Raw genomic sequence first — 17,370 nt, 5'->3', positions numbered from 1 at the left:
TCTTCTTAAATTTAAAATTCTTATGGAATAGTTTTTTTTTTTTTTTTGGCTATGAGAAAGTAAAAAATATAATTTTTGAAATGTAATATTGGGATATAAATGTTTTATTTATCATTAAATAACTTTGTGCATAAGGCAAAATAGTTGAAATATGATATGGTAGTAAATGTTTCGTGACACATAAGTTTAATGCAAAATAGAATTATTAAAAAAGTAATATTTTTTAAAATTTCCATATTAAGCTTTTTTTAAATCATAAGGTTTTTTCGTAAAATTATTAAATAGATATATAATTTATATTGAATTCAAAATAGAGTTTTTGACTTCTTAAAAGCTTATCTAAATAGGGCAAATCGATCACATAAAAATCAAATATTATTTTAATTTATTTTATTTTAATAAAAACTATATAAGGTTAAATTATTTTAATTATTAACAGGGTTTTGAGGTAGAAAATTGTCTCATCCTAAGTACTACATAATAATTTGATACCCAATCAAAAGGTGTACACCCTAATTCCCTAAACATAGACCCATTATCAAGGTTTTGTCCGATTTCAAAGGGATGGGCCCAAGAGAAACCTATCTAACCAACACCATTTTGATCATAACAAACTTGCCTATGGCCCATCCAAGACACTTTTCCATTAAAGTCTAATCTAGATCTTGGTTGAACCTATCCAACCCAACAATCTCGATCAAGCATTAGAGCTCTACCAAACTTTTTCCTATGAGTTTTTCTCAAACTTGTTTTGTCCAAAAATCTAGGTATTCTTGGCGTAATACAATGAGAGGTTTATGTTGAGTTTGGGAATGATGAATTGTTCTTGAAAAGGAATTTATTGATTCTTTCCCAATTGGTTGGGACCAAAGGTGCAACGATTTACTTCATGGGTGATGTCTCTAGTTCAAGTCCAAGATGACCCAATTATGCTATGGAAAAGAATAGAAGAAGCATCTAACTCCTTCATGCGTATTCTACTTGATGTAGGGGGATATAACTCAATTGGTGAAGTTCCACTCTTACAATTGGGTTGTTGTGATTATGGGTCAAATGTCCAATTGTCCAACCAATAATGATGGTATCTTATGCCTAAACAGACAATTCACTTTTTCTAAGTAATGGGAAAGATGACCAAAATATGACATTGAAAGGCTCTATAGAGACAAAGATGGATTGTCAAGAATGTAGGAAATGTAGGATAGGCAATTGGTTAGATATGGATTGTACATGGATGGTAGTTAAAGTCGACAATTATTCTAAGGTTCTCTCATCTAGGATCCCTGGTGAAGATGATCGAGTTAGCCTTGGCAAACAACTTGATACGCTAACCCCTTTCAAAACTTTAAGCGAAATGCAATAAAAGAAAGTAAAATCGCTGGAGCGACCCATCGTCTTCACCTCGTAGGAACTATAAGATCACCTTAAGGGCACCTTCGACATCTAGGGTCACAAGTTGACCATAAGACCCTATTCAATAAGTGAAAGGTATTAGCTATCTACTCTTAAGTTGGGCAATAAGGTTCAAATAAGAGCAACCACTCATTCTAAAAATCAAAGAGTCTGGTAAAAAAAGAGGGGAAGCTTTTCATTCCTAGTTCTCTTGTAGCTAGGTCCTCCAAAACCACAAGAATCCTTAGTTAGAATGAGATTCCAACTTAAAACCTTTTGAGATTTTGAGAACAATAACTCTTTTGAGAGCACAGTATGGTAAAAGTTGTAAGTTGTAGTCTAGGGAAAGAGTTATTGTTTATCATTACCTTCTATGATAGAATTAATCAAAGGCCCAAGAAGCGATGATTGCCTTGTGGTAGATGTTAGGCATTCAAGTCTGCTTATCTTCAACTCATGAACTTAGTTGATATAATTTTATATGATAGCAACCAAAATTTTTTTTCTTTGGTAGTTCAACCTATGAGAGCATTCTTACTTTCTGATATCATCTATTATATAATGTTTTCATCGTGCATCAAACTTAAGCATCTACTTCTGATAAATTTATTTAGGCGTCAATTCATTGTTATATATTATGTCTTGAAGGAGATAAAAAAAGAAAAAAAAAAAGCACACCCCAACACTTTATTGCTACTAGTTCATCAATTAAAGCTGAACATTTATCAATACATCCAGGTAAATGATCATCATGCCTTTAGAGTGGGTCTTGGGGCATGACAATACATGCATGTATATTGTATCATTTTCTTTGAAAATTATTATAATTATTAAGTAATTATCATTTATTTGAAAGATTTTAATTAATGTTTCAAAACTACTTCAATAACATAAGCATGTTGTGTCGAGTTTAGTTTTTATAATGGTTAGACCATATATGACACTTTAGGTGAGAACATATCATGAGCATTCTTACTTTTCAATATTATCTATTTATAATGCTTTCATCATGCATCAAACTCAAGCATCTACTTTTGATAAATTTGTTTAGGCATCAATTCAATGCTATACATTATGTCTCGAAGGAGATCTAAAAGAAGTGTACCCAAACACTCTATTCCTACTAGTTCATCAATTGAAGTTGAAGGTTCATCAAGATATTCACTAATAGACCACTTGATGGTATCACATATCCTTTTGGAGTTGCGAGTTCATTATCTTAAATACTAATTGACTTTAGTGGTTGAATTATGTACTTCAATGGTACACAAGCATCTCATTGTAATTACATTCCAAAAAATTTAGATGAGGCTATAGATATAGTGGCCTTTCATGCTTATATGTTGATATAAGATAATGTTAATAACTGCACTTGAAGGTTCGTAAGGCACATTCAATTGAGATATATTAAACAAATCCATTACTTGTTGAAGCTCTCATAAATCAAATTCAATGGAAAAACAATAAAATGTATAAAACATCGATCTGCAATGAAGACCCTACTCATACAATAGAATCTACTCATGCAATAAGACAATACAATGATCCTACTCATGCAATATAATCTATTGTATGATATATGTATTAAACGCTAGATGTTGATTTATCTAATTACTTTAATATTGATGATAACGTTTTAAGATAATATGTTGCAATTTTTCTTCTTTCCCAACTAATACATGAAGATATACCCTATAATATCAATGTCATTATTCCTTAGGATTTCATTTTTCAATTAATTATTTCAACATTTTCAAATTGATTATAAAAATAATAATAAAAAATAAATAAATAAGTGGCAAGATGAGAAGATATCTCACAAATATAGCTACAAGTTCACACATATATGTACCTATAAACATCATTTTAATTTAACATTAAAAAATAAGTATATAAAAATTATTATAACTCTTATTTACATGGAATTAAAAATATATTATTTAAAACAATAAAAAATCTATATATTTGAAATTTTAGTCTAATATTACTTCAATAAAGATAAAATTTGAAAATATACTAAAAGTTTCTATTTTATTTATCATTAAATAAATAATCTTAATACAATAAATAAGCTATGTACACACATTCACACCCGGTATGAATTAAGACATGATAGTCGACATGATAAATTAAAACACTCGACATCTTTTTGTATAGTTGTTCTAATTTTTTTGCTCATTGGGTATCAAAAACTCTATTATTTATCTTTTTACATTCCAATCAGGGATGACGAGTAATACAATTAAACTACAAGACATACGACCTTCATCCCTTCAACTTCTTATTATGTACATCTTTCATTCTTTGTGTGACATGGTTTTAGTACAAAATCTTGTCAAATGTTTGGACATTTGTCTCCTTTACCTCCATTGCCAAACATATACAAGAAAAGACATACTTTTGAATTCAAGGGATGGGACCTAAACTCTCATTTGGAGCACCACCTTCACCACCCTTGCTAACTACAATGTTTGTAAGCTTACAAGGCTTAAAGTCTTCCAACATTTGAACCACCATTCTCATGGAAGGCCTCAATACCGGAATCTTTGCGGTGCAATGAATTGAAATTTGCAACACCTTGACGGCATCTTCCTTGAAGGCCTCTGAGATGGTGGAGTCCACCAGACCAACTGCATCTTCTCTACTCTTCATGTTGTTGTATACCCAATACACTATGTCCTTATTCTCCCCGAATTCTGGTTCGATTGGTCTTTTGCCTGTCACCAACTCCATTAACACCACCCCAAAGCTGTACACATCGCTCTTCTCCGTTACCTTGCATGTGTATGCATACTCTGTATAAAAAATTGTCATAATAGTCAATAAAAACTAAGTATATAAAACCTTATTTAACGGTGGCTATAAACGGTTAAAAAGAGAGATTTACCGGGAGCTATGTACCCATAGGTGCCAGCAATCACATGCGTCGTGTCCCCACCTGCAGCTCCGTGCAGCATCTTCGCCAGCCCAAAATCAGCAATCCTAGGCTTCAGATCAACGTCCAATAGAATATTACTAGACTTGACATCGCGATGTATGACCGTCCGATCACATCCATGGTGCAGATACTCTAATCCTCTGCCGGCCCCCACCGCAATGTCGTATCTCACGTCCCAATCCATCTCCATCTTCTGACACGTGTGCAACCGGTCCCACAAGCTCCCGTTCCTCAGGTACTCGTAAACCAGCAGATCCGAGTCGTCGCTCGTGATGCTACAGTACAGTTTCACCACGTTCATGTGCCTCACCGAGCTCAGCGTCGCCACCTCCGCCTCGTACTCTGAAGGCCGTCTATTACGTTTCCCCAACATCGCCGTCGTGCTCCGGCATGCTCTCCTGTCTCCGGAGTCTGATTTCCACATGTGTTTCACGGCGAGCTCGGTGCCGTTCCCGAGGACAACCTTGTACACGTTTCCGGATGCGCCTTTGCCGATGAGGTTGTCTTGTTTGATTGAGTTGATGATTTCTGATTCGGAGAAGGACAGCGAACGGTATGATTTCAGATCCCAAGAATCTGATTTGATCAGACGGTCGTGATCTTTGGATCTTATTTTAACGATGATGAAGCATGCGGCGGAGATGAGCATGGCGGCTGCTACGGCGACGAAGCAGGAGATGACTCTCCTGAGATCACCGGACAAGCCCGGATTCGACGAGCATGATCGGAAATGCGTGATGGTCTCACTGCACAGATCAGGATTTCCGGAGAAGCTCCCGTTATACGCTGACAAAGATTCCGGTACGCGGCCGCTCAACTTATTGTTTGTTAGATCAAGAAGACTCAATCTAAGCGATGACAGGCTCGAGGGAATTTCGCCGGAAAGTTGGTTGTTGGATAGGTTTAAGGAGTTTAGAGTGGATAAAGTTCCGAGACTCTCAGGGATTTCACCGGAAAGAGAATTACCGGAGAGGTTGACATCGTCTAAGGAAACACACGAGCCTAGGGACTCTGGAATGGGGCCGGAGAACTTGTTTTCTTGCAGATTAAGACTGTTTAATGCTTTCAATTCTCCGATTGTCGCTGGAATTTTTCCCGCAAACTTGTTCGAACTCAGATCAATAACCACTAACAATGAAGCTTTCGAGATTTCCTCGGGCAATTCACCAGAAAATTCATTGTCAGCCAAGAACAATTGTGCTAGAGACTTGGCATTCCCAATGTCGGAGGTCACCGGGCCATGGAAATGATTCACACTAAAATCAATTAGACTGAGATTGGGCAAACTCCATATTCCGGCAGGCACCATGCCCGAAAGAAAATTGTTGCTAACTCGTAACCGCTTCAACGGCAAACAGTTTGCATAGTTTGCTGGAATTTCACCGGTGAATTTATTTTTGAGCACGGTGAGTGCACCCAACTTCCCCTGCTTGCACATGTCTGGCGGTATAGCGCCGGTGAGAAAATTCTCTGAAACATCAATGAAGGAGAGGTCCGCCCATGAACCAAGCTTTTGCGGAAGCGGACCGGTGAGATTGTTGGTGTACAGCGAGAATTCTTCAAGGTATTTGAACTCCCCAAACTCCTGAGGAACCTCTCCTGAGAATTGATTTTCGAATAGTTGAAGGGAAGCGAGCTTAGTCAAGAATCTCAGCTCCGAGAGATCACCTTCCAGACTATTATTCGAAGCATCGAAATTCACAAGGTTCGTAAGGTTTCCGAATCCTTCCGGGAACTTTCCAGAAAACCTGTTGTCATATAGCTCGAGCTGCCAAAGCTTGGAAAGTTTTCCGATTCCCACCGGAATTTCCCCATGCAGGTAATTATCCGAGAGTTCGAGATTTTGAAGCTGTGTCAAATTTCCAATTCCTTCTGGAACTTGTCCTTCTAAGCTGCTGTTTGTAAGATAAAGCCAATACAATTTCTCGAGCTTCAGAATCTCCAGAGGAAATGGACTTCTCTCAAATTGATTGTCTCCGAGGCTCAAAAACTCAAGATTGGTGAGATTCTCCAGTGATTTCCATGGAAAACTCCCCGAAAATCCGCTACTGTTTAAATTTAAGAATTTCAGGTCACTCAAAGATGACAACTCCGGCACCGTTCCCGTAAAAAAATTGACCCCCAAGTCCAAGTACTGCAACTGACTGCAATTCTTCAAGCCTTCGCCGATGCCTCCATACAAAACATTTGCTCCCAGATCGATCTTTTCAAGCGATTTCAACTCACATATGGAATCAAAAGGAAGAACCCCCTCCAGTTGTTGCTCAGCAAGCAATATCTCTGTAACAAACCCATTGGAATTGCAGACGATTCCAGTGAAATTGCGAACTGAATTGCCCTGTGTCCATGTATCGAAAACACTCGTGTTGGATTTTTCCAGTGCTGATTTGAACTTGAGCAGTATTTCGAGCTCGTCGGATTGAGAAGGAAGAATCATGGAGAAGATGAAAAGGAGAAGAACGAGCAGAGGCGGTGACCGGTAAAGGTGGCGTGCCGACATGGCGGCGTTCAAAGGAGGAGGAAGGGGAGGACGTGTGTTTAAATGTTTTACTATAATACACAGTGTGGAAATGAGACGGAAGGGGGGCTTCAACCATTTAACACGAGGTGGCTGAGTCACTGTGCTTTGAAATTTGACTAAGTGTAGCAAGAGGGAAGATTTGCATGCAAAGTAGGACTTTCTCGGGCATGTCACTTTTGCCTCTCCGACATCTGTCACCCTCGTGACCCATCGACATGAGATAAACGCTTCTGTCCGGTGAGTTATTCTTACTCTCTTCCCAGCACAGTCATATTTATAAAATTAAAATAATTAAAAAGAGTCCATACTTGTAATTGTTCACGGCTATCATAAACTGTTTTGATTAAAAGAAAATAAGAAAGCACCCCTCACACATAAAATAATTTTTAATTATTTTAAAAATAAAAAATAAAATATAACACTTTTTTAATATATAAACCCTTTTAAAAAAAAAAAAACTTAAAAATCTGTGTGATAACTCTTTTATAAAACTGTTATAAAAAATAATTTAAAAAAAAAAAGTCTAGTAGTGTTCATACTGCATGTCATTGACATGTGTAATGGGTAATCATTTTAGTAACATAAATTCATGTTCTTAATTATTTAAAAGCTTTTTAAATGAAGGTTTCAATTGAGAAGACATAGAAATAGATGATTTGTCGAATCTGAAGAAATAGGCTTACATGGATTACTTTTCATGAGTAGACAATTTCGTGCATATTAGAAAAACCCTTGCGATGGTCACACATGTCTAAAAGCTCAAGCGTGAAAGGTGGTTGGCGGCAGGGGTAGCATGTGAGAGGGTTGAAAATTGGTATGGAGATGCCGATGGCCGTAACACTATTGGGAGTCCTCGTCAAAGCGAGGAAGGTGTGCGGTGGGAAAAGAATGTCGTCTTGCGAAGAAACCAGAGCAGAGAGAGGGTGGTGGCCGCCGCGGTTGACTGATGCCCAGCTCAGCAAACCAGTAAGAAAGGTCCTGGTTCCTGGAAAAGGTACCCATCCCCTCCCTTTAAAGTTGCTCTCATTAGTCATTACTCATTCTCTCCACGCGCATAATGCCTTGGGCTGTTGAAAAGCCAAAAAAATTGGTTCACACAAGGTGTTTCTCACACGCCTTCTCTCCACCACTCTATAAAAAATCTTTTATCTTATATTATTGTGACCTATTACTCTGACGAAAATTCACTTAATAGAAAATTTTGTTCATCAATTTTTCTTAAGAAAATATTAATCTATCGAATAGGCACTCAAAATCTAGATGATTTAGGTTACTGAATGATGACATACATAAATGAAATCGATATATTTAAATACAAATTAATAAAATTTAAAAATATACATAGGATATCATCTAATTGATAATATCTTTATAATGCCTTAAAACTCGAAAATGTTCGCATGATATCAAACCAATGAAATTTAAGTACAAATAATTAAAACTACAAAATACATGTGTAATATATATGGACATACCCGACAAATAAAACTAAAAAATATATATGTTTGTGTGTGTAATAATAATAATAATATCCTAGTTAGCTCTACATAGGGATGGTAATGGGGTGAGTCTTTTTGGGTACCCGTCCCGTCCTATCCCTAATAAGACGGGGTTTAATTTTAATAAAAGGGTTTAGGATGGGTTTGAGAATTTTTTTAAAACTCGGGGCAGGTTCGGGTATTGCCCCACCCCGCCCCGCCCCAATTATATATAAAATTATAATTATAATTTAATTTAATTTAATTTTTATTTTACTATTTTTAATATATAGATAATAAAAAAATATTTTTAATAAAATAAGTTATAAAAATATAATAATTTAATTATTTATAAAATATATTTATTTTAATATAATTAAAAATTTTAAAAGTAATTTTTTTTTAAAAAAAAAAGTTAAACAGGATGTACGAGAATTTATCATACCCGTCCCGCCCCACCCTGCACCGTTTAAATTTTTAAATGGAACGGGGATGAGAATTATTTCGAATAAATGGGGCGAGGTTGAGATGGGGCGACCCGTCCCAAACCTGCCCCGTTGCTATCCCTAGCTCTACATGGTCTTCGTGACCGGCCAAAAGGAAGAGGACATATAACAAAGAAGAAATTAGGAGATGTGCATGGTCAAGGAGGAGAAAAGTAGTATCAGAGCTCCTGTCAGATTGAATGCATTTTGTATCTTTAGTGAAATTGGTAGCTTCTTGGATGATGCACACTTCAAGTGCATCAATAAACAAAAGTGGTAACAATTGGCAACTTGATTAGGTATGTGGTTTATAAACAGGACAACCCAAATGGCACAAAAAGTCAATAGAATTAAAAAAAAAAAAAAATCAAATCAAATAAAATCGTTCAAAATTGGAAACTGTTTTCCTTAGGATAAAAATAGTTTTCTATTTTAAAAAATTGTTGTCCTTATTGTATAACATATTTAACACCAGTAAATAGAGAAGATTAGAACGACCCACTAAATTGAGAGAAGATTGGAACACAACCCAATGCCTAAAACAAGACAATATAGCCATCCAAGCAAACACCACAACAACCCAAGGCCCAAAAGTGACTTTATCAAATTTTATCCCATTCAACTTTTTCTTTTCTAATTTTTTTTTTTCTCTTAAGATGAAGGCAATTAAGTTTAATAAGATAGTGCAAAGAAGACTATTTAGCAAGGGACAAATGACTCTTCAACAACCAATATTCCTTTCAAAATAAGTAAGGTTGGAGGAAAAGAATCCCAAAGACTAATGATGCAATCTTTAAATTCCTCTTAAGAAAAGCATAATTGATGCCTGTGAACTTTATTTTTATATCATATTCGATGTCAGTATTGATATTAAAGGAATAAGAATCTCTGCAAATCTTCACCACCACATTATATAACAAACTGTTTATTTGAAATATGATCATAGAATAATCACATACAATAAGTAATGCATACTTTGAAGTATGAACACAAAATTTTCTTTCTGTTAGATGTGGATTCTTTTGACAGTGACTAATATCTAATCTACATTCCAAGTAGAAAATTGTGACTTCTCTAGTACCTAATAAATTGACATGTTCAATTTTTCTTAGTAGAACTTATTTTGAAAATGAAATTAGGAGTTAAAAGTTTTAGTATGACAAACTGATTTCTCATTTATTGTCGTATTTAAATTATTTATTAAAAATGTAAAAATGATAAATTCATTTTTGGGAAACTAAGAGTGTGTTTGATAAATCAACTTAATGACTTAACAGTAAGTAAATTAATTAAGTATGTTTGATAAAATAATTTAATATCATAACTTAAAATTAAAAATGATTTTAAATATTAAGTTAAAATAGTTAACTTATTTTTTTATAATAAATATTTTAATGTTATCTTATATATCTAAGGATATTTTAAGTATGAATATTTAATAAAAAAAACCTATTATTTAAAATTAATTAAAATAAATACTAATTAAAACTAATGATAATAAACATTAATTATAATTAATGAGAGTAAATATATCAATTTGGTAACTTAAAATAAATTTTACGTTAATTTTATCAAACAATCTTAATATATATTTAAAGTAAAAAATACGTTATAAATTTTAAGTTAATAATTTAATTTAAAATCAACTTAAGTCATTAAATAATAAATTTTACCAAACATCCACTAAATTTAATTCAAAGTTAGCATATCTTTTATCATTCTTTAAAGATATTTTAATCTCTTAATTATCTTTCTAAAATTTTAATCCATAGAAAATTAAAAGAAGCTAGGGCATACTTAAAATTTTGTAATGATTCATGGGTCACTAATAATAGAGGAAGAAACTTGTTACAAGGGGCCATGACAACTTGGACTTTTAAGAGGTTCATTGTATTGCACCTTAATCTTTAAAAAAAATAGTCAACTTTCTATTCCCACTTTTTTCTTAGGGCATTGAAATAGGTAACTTAAATATTAGTCTACAACTCCTAATAAAATATGTTAGTACAATAATATATCTCCTTTTAGACTTATGGGTGGAAAAAAATAACTTAGAATATGAGCATCCATGAAATGATAATTTCAAAGCCCTATGATGGCTTCTAAATTTCTATTGACATTTGAAGTTATTGAACTACATAAAAAATGCAAAAGTTGGAAAATATTTGGACTAATATTAATATTTTATGATGATTTCCAAGCAAAACTCAAATTTTTGTGTTCAAGCACTTGAATATTCACCTTTTTTTGGAATCTTTTCAAAATTGTAACTTGTGGGGCATTTTATGAATATATTAGTGTAAAGAAAATACAAAATTAAGAAAAGGTAGATTATAACAAAGCTAAGTTTAGATTTAATATTTATTATTAAGTATGGTAGTTAAAAAAATTTCCTTTAAATCATAAAAATGAAACTATATGAAATTAAAAAAGGAAATAAAAAAGAATCAAGAGAAGGTTAACCAAAATCAATCTTTGGGATTTTTATTATAAGGTTATGGGTACATTAAGTTAAGATTGCATTTCACATTTTTATTTAAGAATTTGAATTCATCTAAGTGACTAAATTGGTTTTACATTTTCATAATTTAGATAAAAAATATTTTTATGAAAAACCCTATTCTAATATGATCATATTTCTTCAAATATGTTTCCAAAATGTTACAAGAATTTATTTAGTTGAGTTTTCCCAAGGTTTTTGTGTCATAAACTTGCAAAACTTTCATAAAAACTCAAGTCATTGGAGAATTGATCAATGGTGGTTTTAAGGGCCATGTGTGCTCTAAGGTCCAAAAGCCACCAATTGAAACAAGACCTTAATGGAATGGTTCAACGATCTATTGTTGTCCTTCCTGCCACCTAATGATCAGTCCACCAGTTCAACTAAAAGGTCCACCAATCAAACCTAGTTGAACCCAATGGCTATGTTGGCCCTCTTAACTCCTATTTAAAGGTTCCATGCTTCAAGTATTGATGAGAGGAGAATTCCAAAGCTTTATTGAAATATTCATTTGAGTCTTGAGGGCACTTTGAGCCAAATTATTGCATATCATTTAGTGCACTTTTGATGCTAATATTATTGTATTCTTTAAGCCAAAATTGTAAATTAAAAATTTCATTCAATAAATTTACTCATTGTATCCTTGTGATCGAAGAATCTAACATGACGTTTATTTTTTTGGTTTATTTAATTTTTTCTATTAAACTAAAAATAACTTATTGATATAAATCAATATAACTAAAATAAACTTGTTATCAATAAGTTCAGTTTAATTATATTGGTTGATATCAATAAATTATTTTTAGTTAAATAAAAGAAGTTGAATATTTTAGTTTTTTCTATTCAGTCAAAAAATAAACACTACCTAAGGCGGTGTTTGTTTTTTTAGCTTTTTGCTGAAAACAATTTAGTTTTAGAATTTAGGTTGTTTATTTTTCTATTTTTTCATGACTTATTATAAACTTTTTACTAAATAGAAAAAACCAAAATATGTAGCTTTTTCTAAATAGAAAAAATAACATATTGGTTTTTTTTTACTTTTTAATACTTAATAGAAATAAAATACTACAAAAACAAATAACCTAATATTTAATACTATTAAGCATTAAGGTTCTATTTAGAATTAAGTAAAAAAACAAACACCACCTAAGTCTCCGAAAATACAAAAAATTCTTAGATGTAGGATGTCACATGAAAAGTTGTTCAAAAATGAAGTATCTCTTAAGAATTTTTGAAGGTTCCTTGTAACTAAGAATTCAAATGTAAAATTCAAAGACTAGAGTTGAAAGTCTAGATTAAGTAGAATCTTGAGTTTGCGTCAGACTAATATAAATAACTGTGTAATTTCTCTATCATTCTCGTTTTACATTTCAATTTTTTACTATTGCTCATAATTACGTATATTTGTCTCTTGTATTTATAAGAATTAATCATTATCTAATATGTCCCTTTATGCTCTCTGGGGATTAATATTATGTTGGAGTAATACAAGTCTAACAATATATTATAAGCTTATGTTTTTTTATTCATGGAGTTACCTAAAAGAGAGCTAAATAAATAATATTAGTAATATTTGTAGTAAAATTGACACCTAAATTAATACACCTACATTGATAAGAAATAAAAATTGTAAAGAAATTTAAAGATGCTTTGCTATTCCCACAAAAACATCACTTTCCCAAAACCAAATATAGAATTAAAATTAAGACAGTTAAGTGTAAATTAATGTTCTATTATTATTAAAATAAGAAAAAAATCATCTATTGTTTTAAGTTCAAGTCTTATTTTTAGATATTTTGCCCAAAATAGAAATTCAAAAAGTTTCGTCTTTATATGAAATATAGAGTGTAAATGATATTTTTTTCATTAATTTTCTGTTTAGATGTTAAGCAAAATTAAATTTATTTATATTTTAAATAAGATAAAAATGAAAATTTCTATATTATGTAGGCGGTTTTCTAAAAAAAAAGTAATATTTTTTTTTACTTCAAATACACCACTTAAAAATAAGTTAATGAACCTTAGTTTTTTTTTTTAATATTTTCTTAATGAGCAAACATAATTGGAAATCTTAAATTTTTATCCAATTATCAATTTTCTAATAATCACATAATTGATTTTTATTATTTTAATAAATTATGGTTTTTTGAAACATTTAGAAATATGTTAAATTGCCTTTTTTTTTCAAGTTATTAGTTTTCTAAATCATATAAAATAAAAAGAAATAAAATAATTAATTTTATAGATATTTTTTTTCCGTATAAAATAAATAGATTTAATACTTAACAATATTTATTACTTAATACAAATAATAACTTTGTGTTTGTTTGGATATTTCTTGTTAAAAAAACAATAGTACTAACTTGTATATAAAATATATGAATTTTTAGAGGTTTGCATTGAAAAAATAATTATTTAATTTAAAAAATAGAAGTATTAAAAAAAAATTTAAGTAATTTTTAAGGATGAAAATTTTTATATAAGATTTTTTACTTTTTAAAACCAAACTTAGGAAGTGAATCCAAACAAAGCCTTACCACTTAACTAAAATTTGGACATCAATTAAAAACAAACAAATAACTTAAAGATTTAATGAAATCCAATTCTATTCAAATTTAAATCAAATTTTAAATTTAAAAAATAAACATCACCTACATCTAATAATTGAACAAAGGTATAAAGAATGATATCATTCTCAAAATACAAAATATAAAAGACTTTATTTTAGGAATGTCGGTTTCTATTAGACGACACATTTTGATGATATAAAAATATAAATTTTATATTTACTTATTGGAAAGTACTAAGAAAAGAAAAAAAGGAAAAAAAAATGATCATATTTTGATTTCCAATAAAAAATGAGAAAGGAAATTAAATATAATTTAATTAGAAAATTATGTATTTTAGTTTTTATTTGTTTATTTTTTTCTTTTACATTTTCTTTTTATTTTCTTTTCCTCAAATTTTCTACAAACCAAAAATAGCTAAGAAGCAAGACCTATAATAAGATATATTACAAGTGGCCTAACCTAAGCCCAGTCTCATAGGAAAAGCCCATGATCCACCAAGATGGGAGTGTAGCCCCATTGGTCCCAAAGCATGTAACTTCAACTACCATCAAACCCAGAGGGAGAAATATAGAAAGTCACCAATTAAAATTCTGAGAGCCACATTCATTTGGGAAGATAGGATAAAACAAATATGCCACACAAATCTATTAATATATCATCCATTATTCTTTTCATTTATCCATTTCCACTTTCTCTTTTCTCTTTAAATCCACTCACTCATCACATATATTCTTCTTTGTTATACACACCATCCCACTTCAACTCTTTGGAACAACTCAGAGATGCAGCCCACTGCAGAGGCTAATCAGCGCATTGCAAGGCTCTCAGCTCACCTCCACCCTTCAGTTCGCCAGGTTTTCCATCTGGGTTTCTCTTTTCTTTTCAGTTAATGATGATTTTGTATGGAAATTTCCTGTATTCTTATCTTCCATTTGATGAATGAATCTGGGTATGTGGATTTTGACGTTTGATTTTTGTGCTGATTATGCTATGAAAGATGGAGGAGAGTTCGGTTTTGAGGCGGGCGAATTGCAGAGCGAAAGGTGGAGCTCCAGGATTCAAAGTAGCTATACTGGGTGCTGCAGGAGGCATTGGGCAGCCACTTGCAATGCTGATGAAGATGAATCCACTTGTGTCAGTTCTCCATCTCTATGATGTTGTCAATGCCCCTGGTGTCACTGCTGATATCAGTCATATGGACACTGGTGCTGTGGTATTCTTCTTTTCATCTTCACTAACAAATTTGTTGTCTGAGTTGGAAAGTGAACTGAATTTTTTTAGTCAAAATTGGGATTTGATGGTATCTTGCCATATGTTTGCTGACAAATTCTGGGAAAAATAAAAAAACTTGTGTTTTCTGTTTTCTGTTTGGTTTCTTAGAAATAAGAAGCTCAGCATAACCTAATAGTTCTAATCCCAGTTGAATGGAGTTCATTGTTCTAGTTTTTTAAGATTCATCTTTTCCTATATTTTCTTGGCAACCAAATGGGGGAATTTATCTTCTCTTCATGATTAGCCATGTTGCAACTAAAATTCCATCTTGGGGTTCCTAGGTGAGGGGCTTCTTAGGGCAACCACAGCTTGAGAGTGCTCTTACAGGCATGGACCTGGTCATTATTCCTGCTGGTGTTCCAAGAAAGCCAGGAATGACAAGGGATGATCTTTTCAACATCAATGCTGGCATTGTCAGGACTCTTTGTGAAGGGATTGCAAAGTGCTGCCCCAATGCGATTGTCAACTTGATCAGTAACCCAGTGAACTCCACAGTTCCTATTGCAGCTGAGGTTTTCAAGAAAGCCGGCACTTATGATCCAAAGCGACTCCTGGGAGTCACAATGCTTGATGTTGTGAGGGCCAACACCTTTGTGGTATGTAACAATATCAAGGATTCCATGGTTTTTGTTTCCATCAGTTTCATTAGACTTGAAGATACTGTTGACAGCAAAATATATGCTAGTTTGTGTAGTATCAAGTAAGGGCAGCTCTAACAGTAGTATTTTAAACTGGGTTTTTATTTGTTTTCCTTGCAGGCTGAGGTTTTGGGACTTGATCCTAGGGAAGTTGATGTCCCAGTTGTTGGAGGTCATTCTGGGGTGACAATTTTGCCTCTTCTATCACAGGTCTAACAGAGCATACTTACATTTCAACCTTTCTAACCCTGCCTTTGAGCAATCTAGTATATTATATATAGAAAAATGGCTTTCAAACAAGTGGCCAACTAGGTATCATTCTCTGCAGGTTAAGCCTCCTTGTTCCTTCACCCCAGAAGAAACTCAGTACCTGACAAATCGCATTCAGAATGGAGGAACAGAAGTTGTTGAGGTAATTTGCTTATTTCATTTTCTTGGATTGGTGACCCTTGTTCTATCCAAATATCTGATACTATTTAGGCTTATAGTCTTACTAATTATTGGATATTCCTTTTATAATATCTTGAATTTCCAGTGTACTACTATTTGCTGGGATGCTTGTTATCTATTTTCCGTCTATTAAGTGAACAATGTCTATTTGTTTCAACTTATTTGTTCATCACATCATATGGACTTTGTTGTTTACCACTTCTGGGCACCATACTGATGACTCAGTTTTGGTGGCTTCAAAATATTTGGGCTAAGATTGTCAATATCATTACCGCTGTTTGCAGGCAAAAGCTGGGGCTGGCTCTGCAACACTGTCCATGGTTAGCCTTATTAACTCAGATGTTTATTTCAATTTGTGATCTTCATTACAAATCCTAAAGCTTCTAATTCTGATTGGTACATGTACTTTTCAATTAAAAAAAAAAAAAAAAAAACCAAAATGCATAGGCATATGCAGCAGTTAAATTTGCAGATGCATGCCTTAGGGGCCTGAGAGGAGATGCTGGGGTTGTGGAATGCACTTTTGTAGCTTCTCAGGTTGTTTTATTTTTTTGTGCCATCCTCCACTTTATTTTCTGGGAAAACTTTCCTGAATTTGTAATGAAGTTGCAGTTTTTATAACAGGTGACAGAACTTCCATTCTTTGCAACCAAGGTGCGACTAGGCCGCAGTGGAGCAGAGGAGATCTACCAACTTGGACCTCTGAATGAGTATGAGAGGTAACAATGATATAATAACCATATTGAAATTGTCTCATTCTTTCATTGTGTAAGGCAAAAGTATGAAGTAGCAGATGCAGTTTGTTCACTTGATGACTGTTTTAACAGGGTTGGGTTGGAGAAAGCAAAGAAGGAGCTGGCCGGGAGCATTGCAAAGGGAATTTCCTTTATCAGGAAATGAATACTGTATGTGGTATCTCATTAACCTCTCCCATAGTTGGCTTTTGTATCAACTCCTTTTTTTTTTCAAAATTATCAGTCTCTTGTTGTATATGAAAATGGATGGAATCGAAACTTTCCAGCATGCAATGCCAGCTGATACCATATTTTGCATGAAATTGTTCACAGGACTCATTGTTAGGATAAGGAACAATCTGAATATCTAAGGCTCTAAGAGGGGTAGCATT

General features: G+C 32.9%; 2 protein-coding genes across 2 annotated transcripts; one reads left to right on the top strand and one right to left on the bottom strand.

Annotated features, from left to right (window-relative positions):
* Positions 1-3,575: 3,575 nt before the first annotated feature.
* LOC117911368 (receptor-like protein kinase 7) lies at positions 3,576-6,914 on the bottom strand. The gene is made up of 2 exons (XM_034825713.1): positions 4,280-6,914; positions 3,576-4,187 (listed from the first exon to the last, which is right to left on the bottom strand). The coding sequence occupies exons 1-2, from the start codon at positions 6,828-6,830 to the stop codon at positions 3,799-3,801; spliced, it is 2,940 nt and encodes a 979-aa protein (XP_034681604.1). The 5' UTR covers positions 6,831-6,914; the 3' UTR covers positions 3,576-3,798.
* Positions 6,915-14,586: 7,672 nt separating this feature from the next.
* On the top strand, positions 14,587-17,317 carry LOC117911303 (malate dehydrogenase, glyoxysomal). The gene is made up of 9 exons (XM_034825619.1): positions 14,587-14,738; positions 14,882-15,097; positions 15,438-15,752; positions 15,915-16,004; positions 16,123-16,206; positions 16,529-16,564; positions 16,692-16,781; positions 16,869-16,963; positions 17,072-17,317. The coding sequence occupies exons 1-9, from the start codon at positions 14,667-14,669 to the stop codon at positions 17,142-17,144; spliced, it is 1,071 nt and encodes a 356-aa protein (XP_034681510.1). The 5' UTR covers positions 14,587-14,666; the 3' UTR covers positions 17,145-17,317.
* The last annotated feature ends 53 nt before the right edge of the window (positions 17,318-17,370 follow it).

This window comes from Vitis riparia, chromosome 3 (assembly GCF_004353265.1).
Source record: "Vitis riparia cultivar Riparia Gloire de Montpellier isolate 1030 chromosome 3, EGFV_Vit.rip_1.0, whole genome shotgun sequence".
Classification (NCBI taxonomy): Eukaryota; Viridiplantae; Streptophyta; class Magnoliopsida; order Vitales; family Vitaceae; genus Vitis; species Vitis riparia.
Note: the sequence above shows the minus strand (reverse complement) of the source record. Positions and strands in the feature narration are given on the sequence as shown.